The sequence below is a fragment of the Papio anubis genome, chromosome 2 (genome assembly GCF_008728515.1).
Source record: "Papio anubis isolate 15944 chromosome 2, Panubis1.0, whole genome shotgun sequence".
Lineage (NCBI taxonomy): Eukaryota > Metazoa > Chordata > Mammalia > Primates > Cercopithecidae > Papio > Papio anubis.
This window is the reverse complement of record NC_044977.1, coordinates 51,171,274-51,180,391: the sequence shown is the minus strand read 5'-3', so window position 1 is coordinate 51,180,391 and position 9,118 is coordinate 51,171,274. Positions and strand designations below refer to the sequence as shown.

General features: G+C 53.3%; 1 protein-coding gene and 1 long non-coding RNA gene across 6 annotated transcripts in view; one reads left to right on the top strand and one right to left on the bottom strand.

Annotated features, from left to right (window-relative positions):
• Positions 1-2,447, bottom strand: LOC103881899. Its single transcript, XR_643484.2, has 2 exons — positions 2,356-2,447; positions 1-111 (listed from the first exon to the last, which is right to left on the bottom strand). It is a non-coding gene; the product is annotated as an uncharacterized LOC103881899 (long non-coding RNA).
• The window catches only part of HDAC11 (histone deacetylase 11), a 27,746-nt gene continuing 20,912 nt past the window's right edge, over positions 2,285-9,118 (top strand). For 2 of the 5 annotated variants that reach the window (XM_021934165.2, XM_009200174.4), the window contains exons 1-3: positions 3,275-3,372; positions 4,284-4,432; positions 6,213-6,313. In XM_021934165.2, the coding sequence (XP_021789857.2) occupies positions 3,371-3,372; positions 4,284-4,432; positions 6,213-6,313 (252 nt within the window). In that variant the 5' untranslated portion in view covers positions 3,275-3,370. Of the gene's footprint in view, positions 2,713-3,238; positions 3,373-4,031; positions 4,133-4,283; positions 4,433-6,212; positions 6,314-9,118 lie in introns of those variants that run through there. The other 3 variants (XM_009200173.4, XM_003894062.5, XM_009200175.4) reach the window with 3 other exon arrangements.

Here is a 9,118-nt window from a genome sequence, read left to right as displayed (position 1 = left end):
TTGAGAAAATATGTTTTCTTATATTTCCTTTTCTGTTTCTTGAATACAAGCTCCTTCTGGCCTCCAGGACTTTGAACTTGCAGTATCTTCTGGTCATTTAAGAAATCATCTCTTCACCAATAAAACAAAACATGTTTTACATATTTAGCCAAGCTTGGCACTCATTAAGGGCATAACAAATAGTAGCTAGCATTACTGTTATTGTTGCTGTTGTGTTAAATGTGTATAAAATCACAGGGTCTTGGAATGGAAATAGAAGTGCTCACTTGAATTGAAAGGGGCATGGTTTTAATATTGTAATAGGATGTCTCGAGCTAATATTAACTAATGTTTTGAAATATTATATCTGTGCCAATAATTCATGTTTGGTGCATTTCTGTAATATCCTTTGTGTGCCTGTATTTTTCTTTGTGTGTGTGTGACAGAGTCTTGCTCTTGCCCAGGCTGGAGTGCAGTGGCACGATCTCAGCTTATCACAACTTCTGCCGCCTGGATTCAAGCTCCTCCTGCCTCAACCTCCTGAGTAGCTGGGATTACAGGCACCTGCCACCACACCCGGCTAATTTTTGTACTTTTTAGCAGAGATGGGGTTTTGCCATGTTGGCCAGGCTGGTCTTGACCTCCTGACCTCAGGTGATCCGCCCATCTTGGCCTCCCAAAGTGCTGGGATTACAGGCGTGAGCCACCGCGCCCAGCCGTGCCTGTATTTTTCAAAAGAAGTGTTATATTTGGGATTTTTTAATTTGTTTTAAGTTGAAATATATTTCAATATTGCATGAAAGGGGAAAAACAGTAAGTATATAATATTCAATAAGTCAGTGTCTTGCTTCATTAAATGCCATTTAAAAATAAAATACATATGGTTAAAAAGTGAAAAAATGTATTTCTTCAAAGGGGCCTTCCCTGACCACTGTCCAAATCAGGGACCCCATTATTCTCTCTCTCACAGTCTCAGCCTATGCCTTTCACAGCAGTTACCATATTTTGTAATCACAATTTTCTTTCTTAGGTTAAGGCTTATCTCTCCCATTAAACTATGAGCTTGACAAAGGCTTTCTGACCTCATGCAGCTGTGTCCCCGGTGCTGTGTCTTAGTGAGCAGACATGCTATGATACTGTAACAAAGAGGCCCCCAAAGACAGCATCATGCATAACACTTATTTCTCCCACAGGTGATAATGCGGGCCGGTTGGCCCAGGCTGTCATGGTGGTTTGAAGGTGTTCCCAAGCTCCAAGGCCTCCCCAGACCACTTAACTCATCAGCTACCAGGACACAACTTAAAAAATCCTTGGCCAGGCATTGTGACTCATGTCTGTAATCCCAACACTTTGGGAGGCCAAGGTGGGAGGACTGCTTGAGCCCAGGACTTAGACACCAGCCTTAGCAATATAGTGAGGCTGTGTCTCTGAAAAAGTAATTAAAAAAAACAAAAAAAAAAACAAAAAACAACCCTCTTATCCAGACCAATCCCACTCTCTTTGGCTTCAGCTTCAGGTCCAGGCTGCCCCAGATCCTTATTCTCCCAACCAGAGGATCATCTGTGTGGCTTCCCAAACTACAGAGCAAGTTCCCTGAGAGGAAGCTGGTCTCTCACGAATGCCACAGGGCCACTGAATGCACTCTGTCACTTTATAAAATAGTACTTATTCCTTCTGTGGCTATGGTTTACATCTGCCCACATCCCTGACCTTTGAGTGAGTTACCTCACCATTCTGTGCCTCAATTTCTTTATCTATAAAATGGGGATGACAATAGTTTGCCTCCTAGGACTGTTAGAAGAGTTCAAGGAGCAAAAAGCATTTGCACTTGAACTTAGCACATGGCGGATGGTCTCTGAATAATAATCAACATTATTTTCTCTTAATTCTCTGGACTTGCCCATGAAATCCAGAGAATGAATTGCAATTTTCTTCCTTTTTTTTTTTTTTGAGACAGCGTCTCACTCTTGTGGCCCGGGCTGGATTGCAATGGCACGGCCCCACGGCAACCTCCCCTCCCGGGTTCAAGCGATTCACCTGCCCCAGCCTCCCGAGTAGCTGCGATTGTAGGCGCCCTTCATCACGCCCAGCTAATTTTTTGTATTTTTAGTAGAGACAGGGTTTCGCCACGTTGGTCAGGCTGGTCTCGAACTCCTGACCTCAGGTGATCCACTGGTCTCGGCCTCCCAAAGTGCTGGGAATACAGGCGTGAGCTACCACACCCGGCCCAGTACTTCATTTTCAGATGCAGACATGAAGGACCAGAAGGCTGAAGCAAACTGCCCAAAGCCACTATGCTGGCGGGTGGCCGAGTCTGGGTTTAACCCAGGCCCGAACCTCAGTTCCCTCATGATAAAGTTGGGGTGATGATGTCACCTCTCTCAGGATTAGGTTGTGAGGCTCAAATGCCATCATGCAACCACGGCAGGCACACGGGGGCCACTCTTCAAACGTCTGTGCGCTTCCCTTGTGCCCCGCCCTGGCACACAGCCGCCCCTGCGGAGCCGAGGGATCCCAGCCCGGCAGTCCTTCGTCAGCTGCTTCTGTTTGGTTGGCGGGGACAGCTGGGCCGACAGAGAAGCCCATTGTCTCTGTCCTCTGGGGCTCCATTGTTGGGGCCTCCTCCTGGGTTGCAGCCCCGCGGACACCCCCAGCTGTTCCTCTGGCCTGGCTCAGCTTCTCCCGGCGGTGGGGGTGCGGGTCCGGGACGAAGACGCGTGCACCCTGAAGACGGTAATTAGGCCTGCTCTACAGAGGGAAACACAGGCTCTGGGAGCCTACATGCCTTTGCCGGAAGTGCTTGTCTCGGAGCTCCTGCAGACTGGGCCGGGGGTGGGCTCGGGTCGATGAAGTCACGGGGCTCCTTAGGTCACAGGCGGCAGGGCCAGAGAAACTCCCCCGCCCCTACGTTTAACCCGCGGAAACAAGGGCCCAGAGAGCGCGGACGCCAGCCCAAGGTCACACAGCGAAGCCCCGGCACAGCCCGCCGGGAACCTAGCGTTTTTAACCCTCAGCCTCTCGCTGTTTCTGCCCAGCTTGGGGAGCGCTGGAACAGGACCTAGGGTGATCGCGCCCCTTCCGCGACGCCGGTGTGAAACCCGCGCGGCCCTCCCGCCAGGGGGCGGAGCTTCCAAGCCAGGCGGGATTCCACCGGGTATTTGCCTGCGGAGGCGGGACTTCGGGCTTGATGGGCGTTGGGGGTGGCCTTCTGGCGGGCGGGCCCTCTGTGACGCCGATACTGGCGGGGCGGGCCAAGTCGGCCAGAGCTCCGCCCCCAGAGGACGCGACTAAGCCCGGGGGCGTGTCCTGGGCTGGTCCCACCCGCGCCCCGCCCCGCCCCGCCCCGCCCGGTCGCGGAGCCGCGGCCAGCGCTGGGAGGGCCGGCCCCGGGATGTGAGTGCTGCGGGGTGAGGGCGGGGGTGGGACGCCCAGACCAACCCCAGGGGCTCCCAGGGGTCCCGGTGGGCGGGCACGCTAGGGCGAGGGCGGGGACGGCCGGGCGGGCGCGCCAGGTGAAGGCCTAGGTTTGCGGGTGAGGGACGCTCGGGACGGATACTTCCAGGCCCTCTCGGCGCGCCAGACCAGCCCCGCGCCCCTGTTCGGTGGTCCAAGGGACGCGCGCCGGCCGCGGGCCCGGGCCCAGACCAGGAGCGGTCGGGCGACGTGCGCGGGTCTGACGTCTGCGCTGCCCAGCCCCCTGGCTGCGCGGACGCCCCCACGGAGGCAGCCACGGGGGCGGATTTCTGTCTCTGAGTGACGACTGCCAGGGTGTGATGGGAAGGGTCAGCCGCGCAGCGGGGCCAGGGGACCCCTGACCCCCGCCCTGGCTCCGGTTGGGTCCCGATTTGCGTTTCTGAGCGCTTGCTGTGCTCGGCTCCTCAGTTTCATTCTCTGAGTCCTCACAACAGCCACACATTTTGCAGCCGAAGCCTTGTGCCACACAGCTGTGGGGGCAGTTATTACAGTGCAGAGGTGATGCGCGGAGGCCTTGCAGCCAGGCACACCTGAGTGCACGCCCGCTTCTCCACAGACCTGCACTGTGACCTTGGGCACACCTGGTCTGCTCTCTAAGCCTCTGGTGCGATTGTGGTGCCTACCCCCAGGGCTGCTGTGAGGACCGGATTGGAATTGGGTTCAGGGAAAGACAACCAGTGTAAGCAGCTGTTGTTGAGCGGCCCTTGTCTGTGGCTGAGGGGCTAGTGGTGCTGGGCAAAGGCTGGTGGGTCAGTACAGGCGGGCTCGGGAGGGAGCTGCTTTCTGCTGAGGCTGTCCCAGCTGTGCGTCTGTCCTTTTCCACACGGTAGGCTACACACAACCCAGCTGTACCAGCATGTGCCAGAGACACGCTGGCCAATCGTGTACTCGCCGCGCTACAACATCACCTTCATGGGCCTGGAGAAGCTGCATCCCTTTGATGCCGGAAAATGGGGCAAAGTGATCAATTTCCTAAAAGGTATGGAAGGCCCCCCTTGGACTATCATCTGCTTCCTCTAACCCACCTGTCCTCTCCGTCCTCATCCCCAACATAAGCCTCAGGCTCTCCCATCTTCAGTTTCAGCCCTCGGACTGCCTTCCAACCATGCTTCAGCCCAAAAGGATTTTTTGAACAGATTCCTATTCATGATATGATGTCCCTGGCTCAGACTCTCCTTGGCTCCCCATGCTGTGGACCTAAGTCCCGCCTCTGCCCAAGAGGCCTAGTGGAAAGGCAGCTAATTACTGATGGGCACAGGGAAGGTGAAGCTTGGAGGAGTCCATTCCCTAAGATTCAGAGAGTCAGGAGGTAGAGCACCTCCACTGCACCTCCCTTGATTACAGATGGGGGAAATTGGGGCCCAGAAAGATTAGGAAACGTGCACACAGTCACACAGTGACTAAGAGGCGGAGTTGGGTTTGAAATTCAGAGCTCCAGGCTTCCCACCTTTAGGGCTCATCCCCCTGAGCAAAATGATGCTTCAAAGAGCACATCATTTTAACTGTGGTTTGTAATCAAGGGGCCTGATTTAGCTGGGAAATTCACTTAAACGTGTTTTAAAAGGAAACATTATGTCATCAAAATGGGAAAAGGCAGTTTCACTTGCCATAAATAGGTCATGGTAAAAAAAATAAATGGAATGAAAACAACAGTATAATTTAATCCAGGCTAGTTACTATTGCCTGCAGGCTGTGAGACTGATTGGTGGTTTGAACAGAAGATGAGCAAAGCACAGGCAGGTGTTGCGAGGCCATGCCTCACTGAGCCTCCTGTGATATCATCAGAAGGTGGAGGGAGGCCGGGTGCAGTGGCTGATGCCTGTAATCCCAGCACTCTGGGAGGCCAAGGCTAGGGGATCACTTGAGGCCAGGAGTTTAAGACAAGCTTGGACAACATAGCAAGACCCTGTCTCTACAAAATAAAAATAAAAAAACTTGGCTGGGGGTGGTGGTATTCTCCTATAGTCCTAGCTACTTGAAATGCTGAGGCAGGAGGATCACTTGAGCCCAGAAGTTCGAGGTTGCAGTGAGCTATGGTTGTGCCACTGCACTCCAGCCTGGGCTACAGAGCAAGACCTTGTCTCACATTTACTTATTTGTTTATTTATTTATTGAGACAGGGTCTCACTCCCATCACCCAGGCTGGAGTGCAGTGGTGGAATCAAGGCTCATTGCCGCCTCAACCTCCCTGGCTTAAGTGATCCTCCTACCTCAGTTTTTGATATTTTGTAACATGAGGTCTCACTATGTTGTCTAGGCTAGTCTTGAACTCCTGGGCTTAAGCAATCCACCTACCTCAACCTCCCAAAGTGCTGGGATTACAGGCGTGAGCCCCTATACCTAGCCAAGACCCTGTCTCTTTAAAGGAATTAAAAAAAAAGAAAAGGGAAAAAAAAGGTGGAGGGAGAATTCCTAAGAAGAGTTTTTCTCACTCTGAGGGTCAACATCCCTGACCCTTGTGTCACCTGCTCCTGAAGGTTGTCTGGCACACCTGAGCCCTCCTTGTGACTATTAGTGGTTTGGGAAACATGGGGATCGCTGTGTGTACAATGTTCAATGCTCCTTGGCCAGAGGGACTGGCCACCGTCCACAATGGCTGTGGAGGCTGCCCCTTCTCAGAAGGCCCAGAAGCCAGCAGTGCCCACCTACCCCTGGGGCAGGGGCTGCCACAGGCCAAGTCTGCAGCCTGCGGGAGGGTCTGGGGCTGGCCCTGGCCTTGAGGTCAGTGGGGAAGCAGGGTGCTCCCTCTGTGGTTTCAGAAGAGAAGCTTCTGTCTGACAGCATGCTGGTGGAGGCGCGGGAGGCCTCGGAGGAGGACCTGCTGGTGGTGCACACGAGGCGCTATCTTAATGAGCTCAAGGTACAGGATGTCGGGCCTGGGGGGCTGCGGGCCTGGGGCAGGGGGCTGCTGGCCAGGAGTGTCCAGAGGCAGGAGGCGGCTCAGCCTGGGGAAGCACAGTCCCACAGGGCACCCGTTCATGTCCCTAGTGTTCGGGGAACATGGGAGTCTGTGGTCCCCAAGAGGAGAGAGGTCATAAAAAGGCAGACCTCAGTTTGGGCCAGGCCACTCTGAGGGTGGTGACCTCCCCTTCTCCAGGGCATATGAAAGCCTTCATAGGATTTTAGGCTCTACATTATGACTTTCAAGCTGTGCTCTGTCGACAGGCCTCAGAGACCCCAGCCCCTGTCCTCCTCCAACCATAGCTCTTTCACTTTGGCCTATTTTGTTTGTTTGTTTGTTCATTTATTTTTTGTTTTTGTTTTTGAAATGGAGTCTCACTGTGTTGCCCAGGCTGGAGTGCAGTGACGTGATCTCAGCTCCTCCACCTCCCGGGTTCAAGCAGTTCTCCTGCCTCACCCTCCTGAGTGAGTAGCTGGGTTTACAGGCGTGTGCCACCACGCCTGGCAATTTTTTTTTGTATTTTATTAGAAATATGGTTTTGCCATGTTGGCCAAGCTGGTCTTGAACTCCTGACCTCAGGTGATCTGCCCACCTTGGCTTCCCAAAGTGCCAGGATTACAGGCGTGAACCACTGCACCCACCCGATTTTTTATATTGGGCTGAAGTTTAAGACACTGATCTAAGTACCTCTGCTAAAGATTTGTTGAAATTGTTGGTCTAAAAACTAATTTGAAACCCTCAGGGCTCAGCAGAGAACAGAAACAAGTGGGAGGGCCGGTGGTAGAGTCTGGGGTGAACTGGAGAACTCCTGCCCCTTCCCAAGGGGCTGCTACTGAGCTCCACTGTGGACCCGGCATGGCCAGAGCACCTGGTCTTCAAAGAGAAGCCAGGAATCCAGATTATTAAGTGACATTTCCTGATTTTTTTTTTTTTTTTTTTTTGAGACAGTCTCACTGTTGTTGCCCAGGCTGGAGTGCAGTGGCACAATCTCAGCTCACTGTAACCTCTGCCTCCTGGGTTCAAATGATTTTCCTGCCTCAGCCTCCCGAGTAGCTGGAATTACAGGTGTGAGCCACCACACCCGGCTCTGATTTCTTAATGTGGCACTCATTATAAGATTGTAAAAGCCCACCTGTAGACTGAACTGGGCACACTGACTGCCTGCTTGTGACCTCTTTCCAGGGGAGGACACAGCTCCCATTAGTGGCTGAAGTTCTGAGGGCTGAGGCATTCAGTTCAGTGCTCTTTGTGGGAACAGAGGGGAGGTTGGGGCAGGGGCTTGCATTGGAATGTGGTGCTGCCAGCCTGCCCTGCGGTCAGGGATGCCTCAGGTTATCTGCCCCAAGAGTGTGGGAGCCCCGACCCCCAGGCTCCCTGGCTGGGCTCACCTTAGACTCAGAGCCACAGTGGATGCCTGAGGCCAGCAGGCCTCTCTGCTCCACAGGTGGAAAAGCCTAGGTCCAGAAAGAGACTGTGCTCGCTCAAGGTCACCTGGGAAGTTGGCCGGGCCTAGGGGAGACCCTGGACGGTCATCCAGTCCAGTCTTCGAGGTTCCCAGTCAGGGCTGCTGCCTCCCTGCTTTCCAACCCCAGCCTGAGCTGTGAGAATTCTAGATAGGGCCACGACAGTGTGAACGCATGAAAGATTACCAGGAAGAGGTTGAAACCTGGCTTCTAGGAGAGAGAGGGGTGTGAGGCCTTGGCAGGAAGCCCAGTGCTTGGCTGCCCTGGTTTCCTGGGGCCCAGGCATGCGTGGTCACAGTCCGCAGCCTAGGGCTGGGCCAGGAGGACATGCCTGCCAGAGTCCCGTGGGTGAGGGGAAGGCAGGGACAGAAGGCGCTCAGCTGGGGCAGGGAGAAACCAAAACAGAATGGGGCCAGGGTATGAGTGAATCAGCTGGGGGCGGGGGCCTAGGCTCCAGGGTCCCACCCATTTGAGGGGCCTTCAGGGGAACTGTGTAGGGCAGGCCGCATGCCTGGCCTTGGTCCCCCAAAAGCCTGAAAGCAGCTTACTATGTGATATATAATAATACAAAATAGCTGGGTGTAGTGGCATGCACTTGTAGTCCTAGCTACTTGGGAGCCTGAGGCAGAAGACCTTGAGCCCAGGAGTTTGAAGCTGTAGTGAGCTATGATTGTACCACTGCACTCCAGCTGGTATGACAGAGTGAGACTGTCTCTTAAAATAAAACAATAAAAGTATTAACAGGTAGAGTCCCAAGTAGAAAACTGAGGTCGAGGGTAGGAGGAGAATTCAGATATGTCCACTGAGAAAGTTAACCAAGATGGTGATCCAGCTGCATATTTGGCTTGGAGCTCCCTGGCAGCCAGAGCAAAAGGAGAAACATAATGGTTTCTATAGCACCTATTAAGATGAAGAAGTAGGCCAGGTGCAGTGACTCACGCCTATAATCCCAGCACTTTGGGAGGCCGAGGTGGGCAGATCCACCTGAAGTCGGGAGTTCGAGATCAGTCTGACCAACATGGAGAAACCCTGTCTCTACTAAAAATACAGAATTAGCCAGGCATGGTAGCATATGCCTGTAATCCCAGCTACTCAGGAGGCACTTGAATCTGGGAGGCAGAGGTTGCAGTGAGCCGAGATCGCACTACTGCACTCCAGCTTGGGCAACAAGAGCAAAACTCTGTCTCAAAAAAAAAAAAAAAAAAAAAGATGAAGAAGTAGTCATTCAACATGTCTGTATTGAATGCCAACTGTGTGCTGAGTACAGAGAGTATAAGACAGCAAGGCTCCCTGTCACCAT